General features: G+C 38.8%; 1 protein-coding gene across 2 annotated transcripts; it reads right to left on the bottom strand.

Annotated features, from left to right (window-relative positions):
• Positions 1-1,467: 1,467 nt before the first annotated feature.
• Positions 1,468-22,066, bottom strand: LOC130548543 (kremen protein 1-like). 2 transcript variants are annotated; one of them, XM_057325391.1, is made up of 8 exons: positions 21,841-22,066; positions 9,395-9,519; positions 8,971-9,124; positions 7,701-7,810; positions 7,353-7,575; positions 5,512-5,667; positions 4,433-4,517; positions 1,468-4,061 (listed from the first exon to the last, which is right to left on the bottom strand). In XM_057325391.1, exons 1-8 carry the CDS (start codon positions 21,977-21,979, stop codon positions 3,905-3,907), a joined length of 1,149 nt encoding a protein of 382 aa, XP_057181374.1. In that variant the 5' UTR covers positions 21,980-22,066; the 3' UTR covers positions 1,468-3,904. The 2 variants fall into 2 exon arrangements, with proteins under 2 accessions (XP_057181374.1, XP_057181366.1); XM_057325383.1 differs by having other exon boundaries at positions 5,470-5,667; positions 21,841-22,062.
• Between the last annotated feature and the right edge of the window lie 444 nt (positions 22,067-22,510).

Here is a 22,510-nt window from a genome sequence, read left to right as displayed (position 1 = left end):
GCATAATTAACATTTTGGGTGAAATGGAGATCTCAAATGAAAGACCTCGATAAGCTCTTTCTACTGCCAAAATAACACAATTGAAATCTTAATCAATTTGAAGTTATTCATTTGAAACGAGACTTTTCACTGAACATACTAAGCCAAAAGGGCGTAACTTTGTGGATAGCAGATGATTCAAAACATGGGACATTATTTAAAAATATATTTTTGTTTTCTTTTGAACAAATGTTTAAATACTGTTCAATAAGTAGGCTATACTGTCATCCATGTGTGTAACATCTTTATTATAGAAGATTGAAAACAAAACACAAATTCAGATCAAACTTTGGTATTTTTTTGTTCTGGCTCTTCTGTAAAGTTGATGCCCCTCTGGTTCAATCTCACTCTAACAGCAAATTGAAACATCCACGTGTACGTATTTTCACGTGTGACTCTATTTTATAAACCTTATTTTATAAAATAGTTTTTTTTCTATATTTTCAAGCACTGCTTGATATTTCGTCAACGGTTCACATTCTATTTGCGTTTTTGCAATTCAACTTATTGCTTTTTTGAGCTTTTTTCTGTAATGTGTTGTTCTGTGTTCTGTAAATTCCCCAGTGAATAAATCGCATTCTACTATTTTCTTATCACAGAGAGAAAAGCCAAATGGTTGAACTTTTTCTAACACACGCATGACAAATGTGCCGTTAGCAACCTACCAGTAGGTGTCACTGTAGGATTCATAGTCATGCGCCAACGCCGCAGAGCTTCACACTAAACGTAGCATAATGTAAATGAATGAAAAACTGCTCGTTTTTCTTTATGGGTGGATTTGATCCTATGTGGTTATTTAATGAGTATAGGCTCATTGGGTTTATGAAGTAATCGGACGAATTATTGTGAATTTAATAGATTCATTCATTAACTTAGAAAACACATTCTTGAAATGTACTTGGTTATCACACTGGTCTGACTTAATATTATTACTATATGACCAACATATGTGAATGTGCTCACCTCGCATTCCATGAACATCTGCAGGTGGGCAGTATAGGCCTCCACACATACAAAAACACACAGCGGGGAAATGGCTTACACATGGGGCCTGTAATACAGGCTTTGTTTGTGCATCCATTCTGCGTCTGGTAGTCATTTTATCTGATAAGCTGTACAGCAACAGAAAACATCAGAGCCTTTTTTCTTTTTAAGTCTTTAGCAGATGTTTTGTGGAGGTCTGCATAGATATCAAATGCACGTTTGTTTGCATATTTCCTCCTTTGTCATATCTGTTCAATGAAATGCTGCGGAAACTATGGTCATCTCCCAAGCAAATTTTGGAGTGTCCTGGAGGATCTCATTTGCATTGTAAATTCTCTCTCTCTCGCTTTCTCTCCCTCGCTTTCTCTCTCTAAAATCATTTCTTGTTTTCACGATTAAAACTGGCAATAGTGACAATTTATTGAAAACAAAGCAGACACGACCAGCATTAGAAACATGCACATTTATTTTTTTGCACTCGGAACACATTAAATAAAAACTACAAAGGTACTTATACAAAAGATAGAATATATCCCATTTTACATCCAAAGTAACAATAATTTATGGTATAAATTAAAATTCTCACTATTTTATTTACAATTCCATGAAAACAACATCTTTTTATTACAAGTATTCTCACCCCAAAACTGTCTTGGTTTCTCTGCAGGAAAGACGTTCTGATAAACCACAAATAGATTTGACACTTTTTTTCCACTGCAAAAAGTGCTTAAGCATTCAGGCCTTGCTATATTTAAGGATGCCTGGATTCTGTATTATTCACCAGGCTTTCCAGACATAGATGACCTTGTTAGATTTCTCATGTCACTTTAGGTTTGTCTCTCTTCTTTGACAGCCCGTCTCTGTCTCTCTCCCACTGCGAATGGTGACATTATTATGCATGGGCAGCCCTGGGCACTGCAGAACTTTGGTTATGAAGTATGTATGCCGTAATTAACACAGAGTGCATATGAGAACACAACCCAAATACAGCATCAGGTCAGCCAAACACACTTGGATTGAGGAAGAACAGGACACGTTGGGTGTGCGGCTTGCTCAACTGAGGTCTTATTACTGGTTTTTGTTATACAGTATTTCACAATTTAGTTTTTTTTTAAAGATGCAAGTGGGATATGCTGAAATATAATCTTTGTACAAACTTTAAAAAAATGCTTTTGGTTGCTCATAAAACATTACACAAGATAAGTACTTCAGTAATAAGTTAAAGTGCATAATGTGGTGATTCTGTAATTTGTGATTTAAGGGACATTTCACTCAAATTTTGTGTCATGTTTATATGGAAATAATCATTTTTGGACTGAGGACATACGGACTATTTTGGGGTTAACCGCATACGTGTTTGAAACAACATTTTCATTTTAGGTGCGCTGTCCCTATAACTTGTTTAGTTGGCAAGTGCAGTAATAATGGCATACCCACAACATTTTTGTATTGTCGATCGCCCATTTCCTGTCTGTTTAGTTACAGAACGTACCCAACCGGACATTGAAATAAAAGGCTTTCACAACATCTCTAAAATGAAAGTAACAATGAGCACATCGAGTAAAAACTGTCGAAACAGTTCTTTTGTAAGAAGCCCTAATGTCAACCCACATCTTGACCTGTGACTGATGCCCGCGCAGGTGCTTTTAACTGAGTGCCACCCTGCACCTTGTAAGAACGGCCTCACACTGGCACTGAAGCGATCCGCTTGACTTTTGGCCGACGGGAAAAGTGCTTCAAAACTCTGTAAGCTAAACGGGGAGAAAGAGCAATTGTTTCGGAAGAATTTCAGCGCCGTCTTTGTTGGACAGAAAAATGAAATGACGTTTGATCGTTCCCACACAGAATTACACAACGTTCGTCACAATGCGTCTCTTGCTCAACCTGACTGGAATAATATGGTCCAATGACACCCACAGGACTACATTTTATCTGGTGAAAATCCCCAGTGCTTATTCTCATTTGCAATTCAAAGCTCTGAAGGATCAATGCTTGTTTACATCATCCAGACATTGTGACAGCATAGAAGAGACACACACAAAAAAGGGTTTTTCTCAGTCCTAAAGGCACTTAAAGGCAGAAAGATCAAAACCCGACACGCAGCAAAAATACCAAAAGACAGTAGGAGAGGTCCATCAGGATTTCTTAACTACAGCTCCATTTGAACTTGTAGCGATCGCAGGCTTTGGTGCTCAGACGTCCGTCTACGCTGCATCTCTCTCGGGACCTTTTTTCAATCGTCAAAGATCAAAATCATTTCGTCTTAAACATGTTTGTGACATCAATCCTCTGCTGGTACAGGCAGCTCTTTCACCCTGGTAAAAGGAGTTCTGTCCTCCTCAACAAGAGATGACCTACATAAGAGGTTATAATGCGTCTGGAAGGGGATCGGATCTCTCCTCCAGAGGGGCTGGTTGGGCACAGTGGCATTTTATTGGCTATAGAAGTGGTTTTGTCTGTCAGTGTGGTCCGAGGGGAGTCTCAGCCTTTATTTGAGACGCTTATCAGGGGTCTGTGAAATGCTGCGAAACACCCGAAAGTTACGAGTCCGTTGTTGATTCGTTGCTCTACCATGGCAACGGAAACCAAACATCTCATTCCTTTGCTAATCAAATCACTCGGTTTAAGTGTGCACCTGTCACGCATGTGTGATTGGCTGAGATGCAAATTGAGAGTCAACGCATCGGCATCAAGCTCAGTCTGAGCAGTCCGTTTTAGCTGCCAAGTTCCTTTGCGAACAATCCATCAACCTTTTGACCGGGCATTGCGGTGGTTATTTTAGGTTAGTCAGGGACCGCAAGCTCCCGTAGACCAGCATTGCGTACAGTGTGTGCATTCATTACATGGGGCTAGTACGTAGCAGCCGTAATGGTTATTGAGGTTAGTTTCCCACGAGAGGGCTGAGGTCTCCGTGGTGGTTCTTGAGTTTCTTCTTAAACAGAGAGATGGTTGAAGGCCTGTAGAAGATGATCCAAGGTTCAGATGCGGCGCTCTGCGCGCACGAATCCGAACCGCTGATTGACGGGATGGACGGAGATCTGAGAATGAAAGAAAATTAGGCGGAGGGGAAAGATAAAAAAACAAGGAAAGGTGGGGAGGTTAAATCAAGTATATTCAAATACAACTTTTATGCACGCTACAATTCCACCTTGTATAAAACAAATCTTATGCAAATCTGTGCAGCGAACATCCCTTAACATTAAAATGGGGGTAATAAATCAATCCACACGCGGATAAAAGTGCAAATCATGTGTAATCCGTCGTACTGTTCATGTGCTATTACGTTATTCTTTTTTTAAGTGAGCTAAGCTAGCGTTAGCAGCTGCACATTTGCTTTTTTACTTTTTATCCCAAAATCTAATCTAAACTTCCAAAAATAAATGAGTTGTTTTGTAATTTGTGTACTTACTTTACGGTAAGATGCAGTAGCAGCTTAGCTATCATGGCTATGACTGTTAGCGTTAGCAGGGCAGCCAATGCATATATGGTCCACACTGTAAAACAAAGAGTTTATTACTGACTGTCAAACTAATACAGACTCGTTAATACAAATGTTGTGACATTAGAACAATGAAGATAAATCTCTCTTATGCTATTTTATATTATAAATAGAAATATTACTAATATAAAATAATATAATATTAACAGACTGTTTCCTAAATTTATTTTATTTCTACTTAACGGCTTGTTTCGGGAAATTGTGTTTCTCCGATTATTCTAGTATTCTAATAGTATAGTAAGTATACTGTAAGTTTACTAAGCAGTACTAGTGGCTACATACTAGTGAACTTATAGGTAGGCCTATTAATAGTTTACGGGTTCAATGCTTATAGCACATTTTTGAGTTTATGAAAGTACAGTTTGGCATAGACTCTCAGCAAATGACTAGTCTAAGCTGTTCCACCCCAAAGCTGACTTGTTAATTTGTTATATAAACTTGAATACTTCATTAAACGTTTATCAAATGATTGAGTACATGTATAGACCAAACATACTTCAACTTTTCTGAGAAGTGCATAAAAAGCAGACTAAAAGAATACTTTCTTTTTTATTTATTTATTTTTGTTAAAAATAAGGATACTAATAGCACACTTGAATAAAGTGCTTTTTTAGTAAGGGAAGTATTGATTAATGTACCGCTGTAAACCAAATACATGCAAACCAATATATTTTGAGAAACAAATATCTCATATCATCAAAATGCTGAAAAAAATTGAGAGATATATTTTTTGTTAGCTATGTTACCCAGCCCTAGTATTAACTACAGTATTTTATTAGAAACTATATGATTACTTCTGTCAAATTTTATTACAGGTCCTATTGACTGAGTATGCAGCAAATCACAGGCCGTGTCATGTTGATAATGATACCTAGTATAAGAAATAAGCAAAGACGAAGAGTAAGCTTGGGGTAGGTGAGGCGTAATGAAAAGAACTGGACACATACTGGTGCTGTGGCCCGTGGTCCGACTCGATCCATGCCACTGACCTGGCATGTTTGCAGGACTTGATGTGATTACGTAGTAGAGGAGGGAGGATTTTTCGCTCTGACTGGTATTGGATTTCGCTGTGGTGCTTCCAGTGTGGGGCGTCACTGTGCTGATGTGCCCTTCATCACCATCATCATCCTCTTGGTTTCTGAAAGCTGTGAAGAGGAAAGTTTAGTTAATTTGCTGTGATGTGGGAAACCTAGGCAGAAAACAGCAATACACCTGATATATGTATTGATCTGAGACTTGAAAGAAGTCTTGCAGGTTTGGCATGACACAAAGATGACAAATAGTGACTGGATGTGCATTGTTGGGTGAATTGTGTTATATGTCACCTAAAAGGTGATGTGATACATTGTAGGAAAGTTGTGTGCGTCTGTCAAATTTGTTAATACATCATACATCAAAGTACAAAACTGCATCCAATTCCTTGCCAATTCTGAGGTTTTGTACTCATTTAAAACACATACCATCTCTTTTGTTCCAACCATCGTCTGTGCTTAAGCACCTCTGAACATCTCAGTGGAAGATTTTTCACCTCTTTCGAAATAACATCACGAAACGCAGACAGATTTAACGGCAGTATGTGGCGTTTGAATCAAACTTTGCCTGCGGGGGGGGAAGCTCAGCGGATGGTGAAAGTCAATTTGTTTCGCTGACCTTTTCTTTCAGCAATTTTTTTTTCCATTTCATACTTTTCATTCTGCTTTATTCCTCCCCAGATTGTGGTTAGTGAACTCTGCCTCCCAAAACCACAAAACAGAAAGTGACAGCGTGTCTTACAATCGTATAGATCTGACAAAACGGTTCAGAGCGTGCCAAGTGCAATACAACAGCCAGAAACCTATTTAGCATATCAATATTTGCCCATATTCGCTTCTGACTATGTAAATCTCATACATATTAATACGATGTGCTATATTTTGATGCATTTCGATATATTCTGATTATAAAGACTATGAAAAGGAATTGCTTACTGACAGGCCGCGGCAATAATCAAATTCATCTTTAGAATTGTATTAAAACTGCATTTTTCCAAACAACTGTAATTGGTGGAAAGTATATACACTAAAACTACTTTTCTCAGGTAAACAGTATTGCTTTATCTCATTCTCTCTCGGTTCCTCTTTCTTTACCCACAGGTAAATGTTCTTTACATTACCCATAAGCCACTGGGGGTGCAGGTGCAAAGATGACATGAAGTCAAAGCATCAGGTTGCACCCGCAGATGTAAACCACTTTCACCACATGCTGCACTTCATTATAAAGGGCTTCTAGTTTCATTGCCCGAAAACAACATCAGGACACTTGATTTGCATAAATTTGAGTGTTTTGCGTAACTTCGTAGATGAGGTCAATCCCTTTTATTTTAGCCCAAGGTTCTATTTAGAAATTTACCATATAATATAACGTGCAAATTATATTATCATTATGTTATAACATATAAACATTATATTTGAGAATAATAAAATAACATGAAGTATTTTAGAATTTCTTTGTAGTTTGGCATGTCCCTCTTTTGCTTTTATAACAGCATGTGCCTGCACTGGCATGAACACCCGTTTGTCCAAATCCTGATGATCCATGCTATTAAATAATTAGACTTGAGAACGTTCCAAAGAACATGTTGAATCCCAGCATTTCGATGTGGTTTCAGCCTTTTAGACCCCAGTGCATATTCATATTTCATTGTGCAATAAATTATGATCTGGTAGGCATTATATAATGCTTCAAAGTTAATGCCTTATTAATGAAAGTTACCAGTGTTGCCAATAAAAAAAGTGCACATCCTGTGAACAGCCAAAAGTTACAAAGTTAAAGTATGCGTACATATCCTCACCATGATAAAGAACAGAAAAGCCTTGTGCTTCGTTCGTCCTGTCTGAGTAAAAGTACAAAATGACGAAGTCTGCAGTGACGTTCACGATGTCCCTTGGTGGATTACGCCCGTCGAATCGCGCCATCACTTGATTGGAGTATCCATCCAGCAGTTCCACCATATCGGTCTGATCCACGATATTGAAGAAGGTGAAGTTGAACAGAATGACTGAAGCACCTGGAACCTGGGAGAACACAATGACCAAGATATCAGTGCATGGCTGCATGCCACAAAATGTATTTCTGCCCTCGCTTCGGTTTGGCTCCGGCAGGTCTTTCCCCATTAAGATATTAAGTGCATTGAATATACCTGAACGGTCCAGTAGCAGACCCTGCCAGCTTGGTATTTGTCTGGGAAGTCGGGGGAGTAGATCACTCCAGAGGACGCCGAATAATTTCCTCCGCAGGCTCCTACTTTAGCTGTAAGAAAAGAGTGATGGGTTCAGCTCTCTAGTGGTCTTGATCAACTTGCAAGTCAATGCTTTTTTTATTTGTTCTGTGACTTTTACATGACCTTTCAATCGTTTGTGACCGCTGGATAAGGATTATTAAAACTATTCCTATTAAAGAGGTCACTCAAAAATAAAAAATCGGTCATCATTTATTCATCCCGATGTCCTTCAAAACCTGTACATGATTCTTTCTTCAGTGGAACACAAAAGAAGATATTTTGAGAAATGTCTCAGTGGTTTTGTGTCCATACAATGTAAGTCAATAGGGGGCCGATGTTGTTCAGTATCAACATTCTTCAAAATATCTTCTTTTGTGTTCTTTAGAAGTCATACACGTTTGGAATGACAAGAAGGTGAATAAATGATGAAATCATTTTTATTTTGGGGTAAACTGTCCCTTTAAGACCGATTTACTCATTAATCATTTACAGCGAGGGCTATCAATTCTGCTTTTAGAAAATCATTCCAAACTTTATTTAAACAGCTAATGCAACCATTGAAGGACATTGGATCTCAAGGAGTCGGGTCAACGGCCCATAATGGATTTGTGAATTGACTCAAAAGAATGATTCGCGTACAAATCAGACATTAAAACAGACTTCGGATATCCCTGTTTTCCATAACTGTGGGAACTCTGAAAACCATAAAATATATTTATACATTTGATGTATTTATAAAATCGCACAAGCAATGATCTCATTCGTGAAACTGAGATCAACAAACTTTGATGTAAATAGTTTGTGAACACACATTCAATGCAATGCAACAATTTACATAAGAATGGATTTATGAAGGATTTACATAAAACCTGGCTCTGCTCGTGTTTCATACATGAGGCCTGGTGTGAGGCAGTGCATCGTGTGTGGTATGCAAATACAGAAAAATAAATCTTGAACCTCCAAATCGTCGAGTTAAAAGACATCCTGATCAAGTATCAAAGGCCTTTTCTGATCTGACTCCAGATCAGGTCATTGAATTCAGAGCCCATGTGTTTACAATTAAGTAGCTTAAAGTACCATGGTTAGTACTGTCTCAGCTTATAAAACACGATTTGACCATCTTTAGCATTCTTTCGTTTGTGAATCAATGACCTGTGCAAAGGCAAAGAAAGACGCTGCCAAAACTTACTGTCGAAGACTATGACACGACCATCTCCACCGCAGGGCTGGGTGTGGTCTCCGAAACACACATGGTTACACTCTGTGCTCGGGGCATCACCGTGACGATGATAATCAAGGTCGTTACCACAGAAACAAGCGTAGCCCGATTCCATCCCGGCGAGCTAAGGAAAAAACACAAGAATCCACAAATGGTCAGGAACCTCATTATTCTCTAATGCCAGGTCAGAAAAGAAAGAAAAACATACTACAGACAATATCGATTCTTTCATCCGCGAGCAGATGCAGGCGATTACATCACAAACAACTATAGATTTTAGAGTTAAGTCATTTAATGAACTTAATAAAAACAAAAAGAAAGGACAAGTAAGGACGACATCTCAGTTCCAAAGAAAACAATAACAGGCACCTCAGAAAGCCCTAAAGGTTCATACCTTGTATCTTTGGTTGCGACAGAAGCTGATGCAGTTTTGAATAGTCAGTTTGTTGGAGGTCTGGTAGCTGCCAGATAAAGGTGTTGGATCGCCGCTGTCCTTAAAACAGCCCAAATTCCCCGGCACTGAGAGAAAAAGACAGAGGAAAAACATCAACTTCATATCACCCGTGCTCAAAATATCAACAACAGTGTTTATTTTGAAATAGTTGCAAAACAGGAATATTGAGGCATTGTGCCCAAGCCCAGGGATAGAAACACCGGTCACTAATAAATCTGCTAACACAGACGCACTTGCAAATCATTAACTTCCATATGCCGGTAAATCGTCTGGAAACGTGTTTTATGAACTACAATTAAAACAGGACACATACGTACCGCAGCGAGTGTGAGAACACAGTATGACACTAAACCTCATCGTATGGGAATGCACAGATGCGTGCTGGGGGTTTGTTAATTATTGTGAAATGAACGAGGTCTCCGGATGAGAGAACAGGGAGGTCAGAAAGAGAGAAAGAGGAGAGGGTTTTGGAATCTAGAAAATGTCAGTCCACGTCACTTTGTTGTACGTGTGTGTAATTGTCTAAATGATAGACACAATCTGCTCCAGGCCGCCCAGAGTTGTCTGGTGCTGTTGGTTAACTATTAGCATCCATATGACTAATGCTTATATTTAGGGTTAAAACAACTTTTTTTTCACTAGTTCACAGAATGAAACAAAATCATCATATTTTACTTAAAGCTCCAGTGTAATTTTTTTTAATTTCTAAACGTACAAACTGCTCTATGGAGCGTGTTTCGTACATACGTTATCCTTCGGCAAAGAAGTGAAAGTGTGACGACATCTTAGTCATGTGTAAGCCACCGTAGTGCTTCAGAAAGGAGGGGTGAGCGGTGGAGTGAGCAGTTGGTTGCAATTCGCAACCTCACCACTAGATGCCGCAGAGAATTTCATACACTGGACTTTTAAACATACCTAGAAAAACTGGACTTAATTTTGGAGTGGTCTCTCTATTTTTGCAGCTTGGTTGGACCGTAATATATTAAAAAGGGGCCACTCATTTTCTATAGACAATAGAAATGTATTTATTTTATTGTTTGTGTTTTATGTTTGCCAAAAAGGAAATCAAGTTAAGTAAATAAACTGGTGATTTGGGTTTGTGTGAATGTGCTTGTGTCTGTTTTAATGACAGTGAATGTTAAATATGAAAGTGAAAGGTTTGATTGCAGACTGGTGATAAGGATTAAAATGCAGCCTCTTAGACATCTACTCCAGAATACTCCAAGAATCCATCTCAACACAAGTTAGTACTTGTCAGGCCTTGTTCCGCTCTCTGGATACAAAGAAAAGTTTTGTTTTCAAAGAGATACACACTAGGGCTGACTCGGGCCACACACACGCACACACATTCTGTTGCTCTGTAATGATGTCAATTCCAGCCCGACAGCTTCTTTACAGAAATCCTTGAAGTTGCAACATATGCAAAACGTTTGATGGACAGCGAAATTACAACAGTAGAGAAATTTATACAGTCAGTCAAAACACAAGCGCTGTGAAGTTGATCTCCATATGAACTGATCCCGTGCGGATTTGTTAAAAACAAAACTACAGAAAGTGAGTGTTAAAGGGACAGCTCTCCCTAAAACGAGAAATCTTCGTTTATTCGCCCTCATGCTGTTCCAAACCCACGTGGCTTTCTGTCAACCGTGGAACACAAAAGGAGATGTCAGGCAAAATGAAAGCCTCGGTCACCGTTCACTTCATTGTATGGCAAAGAGCAAGCATTAACAGTCCTCAAATTTCCTCATGTTCCGTGACAGAGAGAAAGTCATACGGGTTTGGAATGACATGTGGGTGAAAAAATGGCGACCATTTTTATTGCTAACCCTTAAAATGAACTAGGATAAGAAAAGGCCCCTTTATATGAATTTATCAAAGCAAGCACCTTTTTAATCATTTTGGCAACATTGCATGATAAATGGTGTTAGAGTATGTTTACAAAGTACATAAACCATATTTTTAAAATGAAAATCATGTTTTTATTATACCGTAAGGTTGCTTTAAATGAATTCATCAAAATTGCAATAACAAATGTGTGGCACCTCGGGGTAAGTGTTCAAACCCACACGACGTTTAGTCTAAAATCCTTTCTTAGTCTAAAAACAGACAATTTACACAATATAATCCACAATCTGTTCCTCTCATTAATCAAAAGTACAAAAACACACTACAGTTGGCACTGGAGTGTGTTCCTCCCCTCTCATAAACCTAGAACAATGTCTTCACGAGTGTGTTAAGTCAAACACAGGCCTGTTCGAGTTGATTTCGTCTGACAAGCGAGACCTTTCTGTCAGGAAATTAAATGGAACACTGAGTGCAATTATAACGGACAAAAGCCCTAATAACACCGATGTACTCTTTAAGCAAACAGAAAGTCATTTTTTACTCTCAGACGCCTAGAACGGAAAAGGAGAAAGAAACGTTCTGGACCGCTCCTTCACCACTTCAATGACAGAAGCGTTGATGTTTAAAGGGGAACGTTTTGCTCTCCTCCGGAGGCTCACGGGAGATTAAAGACTGCGACAGAGCGATCGTACCTCACCACCAATTCATCTCTGTTTAACCTCTCATCACGCTGGGTCTCCCTACCGCTGAACAAAAAGCGCTCATCTCTCCCAACAACACAGCTGGTGTGACTACGCCATGTTTTTCGAGTTAACGAAAACTTCAAAAGGCTTTTTGAGAACGCACCTCTCGCAGTAAAGATGTACCGAACAAGGGCAATAACTGCAAATATCCTCGATTTAAAGGCAAAACAACTGACTTCAAAGTCTAAGGTGGAATGCGAAGTTTTTATAACAAGCTTGGCTGGCGAACGTGACCGCGTTACGTGTGGTAATGTGCCTCGCTCAGACTGGCCTCAGTCCAGATACGTTCACAATGGAAAGATGCAACACGTACACGCATGTAAAAAGGTAACGCAAAAGGTTTTTATGGGCCCTCTCGGCATGATTTTGGGTCTAAAATTACACCCAGTTGGGAATGCGGGGGTCTATACTAAACTAAATGTATAAAATGAGGAAAAATCACACAAAAACAAAACATGTTATCTACTATCATGAAGGCATATGATCAGATAAAACTGTTTCTGTATGACAACATTAACAAATCACGGCTCTGGTGGGAAAATATTTTTTGATTAAACATTACAAAGATAATTATTTTTCTATGGAATAACGTGCGCTTATATATAATTCATAATAAGACCTGGAATCTGCATTAGGACAGTAAAACAAGTTATTTTTTTTCGCATTTATAGGTTTTTATTGGATAGGACAATGGAGAGATGACAGGATATCATACTGGGTAGGGGGACAATACGTGGCATTTTTCCCGGACAATCATTGTAGTTTCATCCTTACCTTGAAATGTAACCGTTGCTTTCCTGAAATAATAAACCGCGATGACGTATACGCCCAACAAATGCAACCTCCAGAGGATGCAGCCAGTTCAAAATCCTGGCACCCTAGTATTGGGTGAGGTGGATAAGAACATGGGTTTGGAAAGGACCACGAAGCGAAACTCAATCTTGGGTTGCTCAAAACACTATTGCGCAACACATCGACACATGGCTATTGGTGATGACAAAGTAAAACATGTTTAATTTGGACTCATGAACATGAACAGGAAGTGAATGAAAAGTACTGTTCTGTCATTCTTGCAACCTTTCCATTTGCAGCCCTGACCCTGAATCACAAGACCAGCAGTACATACATAATCCCGACAGCCCTCTTCTGAAGAGGTACAGTTCCTCAATCTCATCCTTCGAAAACTCTACAGTGACGGCAAATGGCTTTGAAATCTCTTAGGGGCGAGCGCTAGAATATCGTTCAGAGCAATGACGCGGGTCCCTGGCCTTATATTGCCCATCATCACAGCTACAGTGACTCATCTTTGCTTTTCTAAATCCAGACTTTCATTATTGCAGGGCCTGATGGAGGTGACGCAAGTGTGATAGACATGTCTCAAGTCCAGTGAAGCAGAGAGGCAGACATAATAGAGAGAGAGAGAGAGAGAGAGAGGATGAAGGAAAGAAACACCCAGATAACAAACAAAACAACATCAAACGCCTCAGTTCTTGGCAAACGCACTTGGCAGGAACCAAGGATAAGCGTGTCTGTGGGCCTATCTCTCTCTCTCTCTCTCTCTCTCTCTCTCTCTCTCTCTCTCTCTCTCTCTCTCTCTCTCTCTCTCTCTCTCTCTCTCTCTCTCTCTCTCTCTCCCTCTCTCTCTCTCTCTCTCTCTTTCATTCTCTCTGTGTGTTATTAAAATAAGGTAATTACAGGCATAAATCAGATGACATCTGGGGTATGCCTTTTTTTCTCCTCCTTTCTTGCAGAGGATTGTGGGTGTTTCTTTTTTCTCCAAAATGCATTCATAAGTTCTTTTCTGCGCCACACCCAGCAGACGCTGCCAGAAACACTTTTAGCCAGGATAGATCTGACGGAGATGAAATATTAAAGATTGTTAGTGCTAATAACATGGACATTTAGATGTGTTTACTTTTTATACAGTGTGTAACATTTTGAATATCTAATGATCTTGACATGTTTATGTGAGGGTTCGGTTTAGTGGATAGAAAATATTATTAGCCTGTTATGAAAACAATGGAAATCCAAGAGATTTCCTCAATCTCTCTCTCTCTCTCTTTTCAGCCAGGGTCACACTGCTTCCCTTGTCTTATTGAATTAATAAAGTCTTATCACACTGCTAAAGCCACAAAAGATTGGACAACAACAGTCCAACCTGATGAACTCAACATGCACAAAACCACACACAGCACGATACCTCACAACATGTGATTCATACAGCAGACACATTCCTCCTGATGCTGTGACATAAATTCATTAACACGTTTATGATTGTGTCGACATCTAGCGCTCCCATAACGCTCCAGATTTCTCCTCAGGGGTTTCACACATGTTGACTTGATGAAGAATTTTGCCTAGTCATTGTATTGTTGGTCATAAGGGGTGTTTTTGGGTGCTCTAATGTTATTGGGCAGGCAAATAGGACTTGGAATGGACATATTATGAAGTCAATGTATGTGCATAGAGACAAATCAAATGCTAAAACTGTTCACAGGAACAGTAACTTCTTCATCTTGCTAGTGGTTGACCAATGACCACTTCGAAAACGTAAACAATGCTTGTCCACATGCTGGTTGAGAAGAACTTCCTGTTTCAGTTTTTTAACACTGCACAAACGTTTGAACAAAACGTTCATCTATGTAAGATTACAAAAATAAAATACAAAATGAAACCGTAAGAGTTTCTTTTTTCAGAATGTGTGTTACCTGGAAATCAAACCCACAACCTTTGCGCTGCTAATTAACAATAAACAACATGTGAAATACATTTATTCTACATTTAAAAGACACATTTACACAATGTTTACTCCAAATAAAGTTCAATCAGGGCAGAGGATGGTTTTGAAACACCAGCGGTTACCTAGTTTAAGACTGAAAAAAAAATCTGATTAACATGAAAAAAGTATGTACATCGGTTGCACATAATAAAGTTATGTTTACTCAGCATAATTTCATTATGTTCAAGTTGCCGAATTTATGGTTGTTAAACAAACATGATTTTTATATGTTAACGTTTCATAGTTTCATTTAACGTACTCAATATAAGTGTTTTTAGTTAATGTGACATAATATTTTCTTTTATCTCTAACAAGACATGAAGTTAACCAAGCTTAACAGAAATTCTAATTCAAAACTGTAACCGCCCACTACCTAAGCAAAGGCAACGCTTTTCTAAACAATGGTAACCACAAAACTTAAAAGTATAACAAACTCCTCTAATTCTCAAAGATAAATGAACATTAAACCCTAACACGTGTTTCTCTTTACTGAAAAACACATAAAACAACACATAATTAAGAAAATAACTCTCAAAATGCAGCCTTACGCAGAGCATGCTGGGAAATATAAATCTTCTGCCTAGTTGCAACAATTATATGTTAACACAACACAAATCCTTTATGGAGTGCCAACATGAATGGATTAAGTTACACAACTGAACATGAAAAAATCATGTTGTGACAAAATTGTACAAAAATTATGTTGATTTAAAGGCGGGGTAACCGATTTCCGAATTACGCTTTAGACAACTGAGTCGGGGCGAGTACCAAAACAACCTTGTAGCCAATCAGCAGGAAGGTGCACGGGACGGACATTAGCCGAGCACTGACGAAAGCGAAGATGGGGGTAGGGGTGTGTTTGTTTTGGTGATTTGAACATCAACAACGGCTAAGAGAAATCGGACACCCCGCCTTTAACTTATTTAAATTAATCCAATTGGACAAGCAGCAAAAATCCGTTTTTTCAGTGTACACTTCACAGTTTAATTTAACACATCCATAAAATGACTATATTAAGCAGTTGAGGTTTGGTTATTGTTGGTAAATCATTCAAAAACATCCCTTTTTCTGCTTGTCTGTCATTAACTCAGATAAATTGTGTTCCTGTTTTGGCTGCCACCCCCATTACAGACACACTTTTTAGCCCATGCGTTTCAGTTTACCATTTTTTCTTACAGTTATGACAGCTGGATCGAACCGACATGAATTTGTTGATGTTGTGGGTCATTTCATAAAAAGCTATTAATACACTTTTGTTTTCTGCTTGGGGAATTTTGTTTATGAGTGAGGCGTTTCTAACTTGGTTGCGTTTTCCTGCACTTTGCTCATGACCCGAGGATCTATCGTACATTTAGCAGCTGGGATTCACACAGTGAGAGAGGAGAATCAAAGTCAGCAAACATCTTGAACATTGTGAGTTGGAATACACCACGCAAAGAACAAACGAGGGACACGTGAGCCCCGCTGCGCAAGCTCGCGGGCGGCACACTTCACCACCTCATGCCTGAGGGCGCGTTACGACGAGTCCAAGATCAATACTTTCATCGCCACAACCTTCAGGGAGCAAGCACAGGCTTAATTAAAGATGGAGGGAGGTGTTCTGAACAGAAACAGTATAATTAAAGCGTTTTCGGAGTGCAGACGACAGCAACAGCACGAATGAAGAATGACAGGAGCGCTACAGATGTCGTCTCTCAACTCTGCACAGGGTCATGCGAAAATAGCATGTGGCTTTGATCACCCAAAACATTAGATGGTCTATTAGCATCTGCTGAGTTGGGAAAGGAGGAGTGATTTGGCTTTCTGTTCTTTGGTATGTCAGATGTCACATTAGTGACACTGGTGATTTAGTGACGGTTTGTACATAGTTGATTAGTGTGAATGCCACAATTCCTCAATAGCTTTTTTTAAAGATGAAAAAAATATGATGTCATTATTTCATGCCATATATAAATATACAGTATACACACTACAGTTCAATTTTTTCAATCATTTTTTTTAATAATAGTAAACGCATCCAACCTATAGAATACCACAACTGCAATTATGGGATTTGTGCTGTGACTAAAACACCCTTTGCCTATAATTTGTAAAAATGTACTCTTCAGCTTCATGAGAGCTCGCCCTGAGTTTTTCCATTTATTCTGTGGTCTTATTGGCTGCATTACTTGGTTAAGTTCATGTATAACAAAAATATATGTATTCATAATTTTCACATTTAGTAAATAAAGAAATGATTATTATATAGACCACTTCGGAAGAGGTCAACAACGCTGGTCCAGAAGAACTTCCTGTTTACGTGTGAACAAATTACAATAATATATTATACATAAAAACTTAAATACCTAAAATATCTAATATGTAAAATACATAAATATCATAAAGATTTAATTATATATGTGCGATTTAAAAGATAAATAAACAAAAAAAAATGACTGAAACTGGAAGTGCTTCTGGACCAGTGTTTACATCTTTCAAAGTGGTCTATACAGTGTATACACAGTGGTGGAAAGAGTACTAGAAATTTGTACTTAAGTACAAGTACTGTTTCATTGCTGAAATTGTACTCAATTACAAGTAAAAGTACTGGTGTTAAAAAAGTAATTGAGTTAAAGTAAAAATTACTCTTCTCAAAAACTACTCCGAGTACTAGTTACTCGTTACTTTTTAGGCGGTCTTATTTAATGAATTATGAGTAATTATTAATAATCAAATTTGGAGATTTATATAGAAAATAGCTACTTTTAACAAAACACATCTTTACCTTACTGATAAAGCATAACTAACTCAGACAAAATAACCATTCAATGTGTTGTTCTGTCTGTCTATCATGAGGTCAGTTTTCCAGTTAAAACCATTTATGCAATTCCAACACTGTTTAATCATGTGTACTAGGTCCCACAATGCAGAAATGAATAAATAAGAGCCCAAAATACTGCATGCAAAAAATGCAAAACATTTGTAACCTAAATTGCATTGGATTAGAATTACAGTCATATCTGTAGAGCAGCAGGCTGATCAATTAACTGTTACTCAACCTCAAACCATCCAAGATGTATGTGACATTATTTCTTAGGTAGAACGATAAAGATTTTTACCTGGAGTTGTGGTTTTTTCATAAAATGCTTCTTTCGATGTATTAATGACGACTTATTTAAGCGAATCGATCGAACTCTGCAAGAAACTGAACTTTATTTACAACATTATAACTGGCAATGCACAGTTTGCGAAACTGCTTCGCATGCGTTCCAATCGCATATGTTCCCTACAAAATAAAATCTAAACATAACCGCGGTCCACATTCAAACACATCTGTGACTGAGAACTGAGCATGATCCTTGACAAAACAGTAAATATACACCTTTAACAGGTGGTGTTGTTCACTTCACAAAAATAAACGGTGAGGAATGCAGCCGGTTCTCTCAGAGATGAGACAGAGAGAGAGAGAGAGAGAGGAGAGAGAACCGAGAGAGAGAGAGAACGAGAGAGGGGAGAAAAGGAGGAGACGAGAGGACCGAAAAAAGAAAAAGAGAAGGAGGGGAGAAGAAATGGGAGAGAGAGAGAGGGGAGAGAAGAAGACGAAGAGAGAGAGAGAGAGAGAGAGAGAGAGAGAGGAGAGGAGAGAGAGAGAGAGAGAGAGAGAGAGAGAGAGAGAGAGAGAGAGCAGAGAGAGAGCGGAGAGGGCGAGAGAGAGGAGAGAGAGAGAGAGGGGAGAGAGAGAGAGAGAGAGAGAGAGAGAGAGAGAGAGAGAGAGAGAGAGAGAGAGAGAGAGAGAGAGCAACTGTATCTTTCTGGGTCACCTGTCTGTTATAACCAGACGAATAATTTGGCACTCACATACGTTTTAAATCTCCACAGGTATGCTGTAAGACAGGTCTCTACAGTACCTCAAAGCCCTGCCTAAAACCTTTTTAAAAGTCAACTATGCACATTGTGTTATTTGAGCAGTTCCTAATGAACATATTAAGGCTTTGAGCCCCTCCATTACAGACAGAACGCTAAACCTGTCTAACATTTCCCTTCTTTTAGCTATTCTGAGTCAGTGACATCACTTGATCTAAAGTGTACAGTATCAGCCACCTGCTTAATGACTACAGTAATTCTGGATCTTATGACCTATGCAGGCAGAAACATCGTACATAAATCACAAGCTACAAAGTAAAGCTGTCATCATAACTAAATAAAAAAATTATACAAAAATGCATACTAAACAAAGATAGCTGTTGGCAGATATTGTGCATCATTTTAGAAAATGATTGTCTAATGTTGAAATGATAATGGCAAAAGATTAGGCAATACAATTTATATAATACAGTATATGCAGTAAAGCCTTTTATATAACTATAGTTTATGTGACATACAGAGAAGGATGGGTACACCTTTGTACAATGTTTCACAAACACTGCAGTAAACAATCATGGTTTAGTGCCATACCGCCACATCTTAAAAAAACTTTAGAAGAATAATACAGTCTAAAACATACCAAGGAAAGGTCACTGCCCTTAAGCACAAAATAAATAAATAAACTAAAAACAAGGAAGAAAATCTCTCTCACGCAAGTGCCTGCTGGTGTTTGGGTCAAGTTCTGTTCTTTTATTCGCTGATCATTTCACACAATGTAACAAATAGAAACAACAGCCTCGGGTGTGCGTACGCGTGTCAATTGTGATGCTACAATGGCCCCGGCTGCTTTCTGATTTTACATTGTAACAGCTTCCCCGGAGCTAAAAGGTCCAACAAATCGGCCTGCTTTCAATGCCAACATTGTGGGCATCTTGTTTAGGGACTCCACACTGCCACACAAGAGCCATTCCACGATATCCAGGCCGAAACAGGAGAGTACGGGTTGTACTTGATACAGGCGATGCCCCGAGAACTTACGGGAATCTAGGACGCGCCACAACCGCATGGGTTACAAACCAAAGCGCATGGCGCACGCACACACTTACGGTAAACCAGACTGACATCGGTGGGCACAACATAGAAGACAGCTAGCTGTGACAAAAGCTGTCCTAAATTTGAGAACAATCTCAGCCCAGAAGGGCATTTGTTGGAAGGGCTTTCAGGCACAGAAATAAGGGGCATCCATCAAGATGAACGTGTGCACTTTTGTGAAATAGGTCAGCGAATGCAATTGTGTAACTCGTGTATCATCACTGATGTTTTAAATCATTTTAAGTGATTACCTATTGGCCCAAAAGAGCTATACGCTGAAATTTTGCTACTTAGATATGGATCAGGTCACCTCTTCAACAAGTTTGCTCGTAAAAGTAATTTAGTAAAGCACATTTATGCTCAAAATAATGCATGATTTAGCATGCAGCATAAACAGTGCGCAAAAATATATATATCCCTAAAAATAGTGTAACAGCAGTAGTAAAATAGTAATAGCAATAGTGATATTTGTCTTGTAATAAAAAGCTAATAAAAGTGTCAGGAGGGTCAATTTAACAATGTGAAGAATGTCGCACATGATGTTGTGAAGAATGTTGTATTGTACTGTATATACCTAAACAAACAAACAAAAAACATCCAGGGAGCAAAAAAACCTGAAAATATGGGTTGGGAAAATTTGGACCAAGGAGGAATAAAAATAAGCCAGTGTAGACCACATCGCAAGATGTTACCTTCCGGTTTCATTTGAATTTATTTTATTTTTAAATCTTACATACATAATTCAATCTTAAATATATTTGTTTAACATTTTGATTCAGTTATAAATGTTGTGTTGTATTTTGATCAAACGTCTGTGTAGTGTTCAGGGCCAGCATTGAAACAGCGTTATTTTCGTCATCCAAAGTGTTCTTTAAGACACTGAAAAATGAAAATTCTGTCATAATTTACTCAAACCTGTATGACTGTCTTCCTTCTGCAGAACACAAAAGATATTTTGAAGAACCTTGGTAACCAAACAACAATGTACCCCATTGACTTCCATTATATGGACACAAAACCACGAAAACCATGAAACCACTGAAAAAGTCATATACAGGTTTTAAACAACACGAGGGTGAATAAATGATGGCTGAGTTTTTATTTTTGGGTGAACTATCCCTTTAAGACTATATAATGTCTTATACTGGCTCTGCACTTCACAGTAATGGTTTTGATTGAATTGTTCCCAATATGTTCATGGGATACTTTAAAAACACAAATTTTAAGAAGGTGATCTACTCTGATAGTTTCCTGGTGCATAATACAGCTATTATGTTATGTTATGTTATGTTATGTTATGTTATGTTAAGGCCCAGCCTGTGACACTGTGTATGGGATGTGATGAGTGATAAGTGAGATGAAACTAAACAACCTATCAGTTTACGCACACACATTCTCTCTCTTTCTCTGCCAGTACAGTAGAAAACACGCTTAGTGGGATTATACAAATATGATTGACAGGAAAATGAGTTTGCACTCGTATACACATGCACACACACATGCCCTCAAGCCAAGCGCAGAAAAACATATTCATTAATACGAAAGAAAGAAAGAAAGAAAGAAAGAAAGAAAGAAAGAAAGAAAGAAAGAAAGAAAGAAAGAAAGAAAGAAAGAAAGAAAGAAAGAAAGAAAGAAAGAAAGAAAGAAAGAAAGAAGTGACATTAGCCCTAGAAAAAATTTACTTTTCATGGACAGTAAATGGGCCTGGGAGAGAATCACCTGCCGGATGCATAAGAGGATCTTTGAAATGATACTGAATGAAAGTTAACTCGCATGAATAACCATCTATTCACTTTCTTTGAGGTGCATGCATACCGGTTCACACACTCACAAACACTTGTGTATGTTCTCTGGGTGGAGAATACAAAACCATCAAGTGATGACAGACATCACAAAAGCATCTCGGCATGCCAGGACACTGCGATCTCTGGTGGAGCAATTACAGTCATTTTCCATTCCAAGACAGCTCAGAATTATGCCATTTTGCATTTTACATCTATAATGAACTTAATGGGAACATGTCTGGTTCCTTCTTTAATTTGTGCGTTTCATTCATTCGGTTTTATTTTTACTGAAACACTCACTCTGACAGCTGGGAATATCGCAGTATTTCCAGTAGATTCCATCCTCGAGATCTGCGACGTAACACCAGGGCCGAACATCTCCATCTGGGTTCCTGCGGAAGACAGAGAGAGAAAGAGAGTTAAAACCAGATTCAGGCATAGCTGTCACACTAGAAAAAGTCTTGTCAGTCAGGAAGAAACCCCCCCTACAGCGGGAACCTATGTGCTTTATCGAGTCTCCTCTCCCCCAGCCCTGTCTCTCCAAGCATGTCCACCTCCAGGCTGGCGTCTACGAGGAATGGCTTTTGTTTCCTTCCAGACAGTGACCTGCGGAGTTCTCAGTCTTTGTCTGCTACCCCTTTAAGCGCTCTGGTGTGTACTTTAAAACTTCCCCTAAACCCCAAGAAGCCTCCAAACATGGTAAGGCTTGGCAACCGCGCCGCAAGACGAGACCGTGATTGGACGATTTCTTTACCATCATAACTCAACGGGTTCCCGCGTCGTCAGAGATGGCGATAATTGCGAGGAAAGCTATTCTTCTTGTCTTTGAGGAGTTACAATGCAACATCTCGAGCTCGGCCCTCAGGCGACAGCTATCTGATTTCAGCCATTGTGAGGAGGAATCAAAAGGGCGTGCTACGGTCTTTTCTTCCCCTATCAAAAACACTTTCTAGCTTCTCTTCACAACAGG

Source organism: Triplophysa rosa, linkage group LG2 (genome assembly GCF_024868665.1).
Source record: "Triplophysa rosa linkage group LG2, Trosa_1v2, whole genome shotgun sequence".
Classification (NCBI taxonomy): Eukaryota; Metazoa; Chordata; class Actinopteri; order Cypriniformes; family Nemacheilidae; genus Triplophysa; species Triplophysa rosa.
Note: the sequence above shows the minus strand (reverse complement) of the source record. Positions and strands in the feature narration are given on the sequence as shown.

What these genes read in the sequence shown, in the direction of transcription:
- LOC130548543 (XM_057325383.1), bottom strand. Translation starts at nt 21,979, where the DNA reads ATGCCTGAATCTGGTTTTAACTCTCTTTCTCTCTCTGTCTTCCGCAGG. An exon ending in GTCGCAACCAAAGATACAAG is followed by an intron (nt 9,125 to 9,394) that starts GTATGAACCTTT and finishes TTTTTTCCTTAG; the next exon opens with CTCGCCGGGATGGAATCGGG. An exon ending in GACCACGGGCCACAGCACCA is followed by an intron (nt 4,518 to 5,469) that starts GTATGTGTCCAG and finishes TTTGTTTTACAG; the next exon opens with TGTGGACCATATATGCATTG.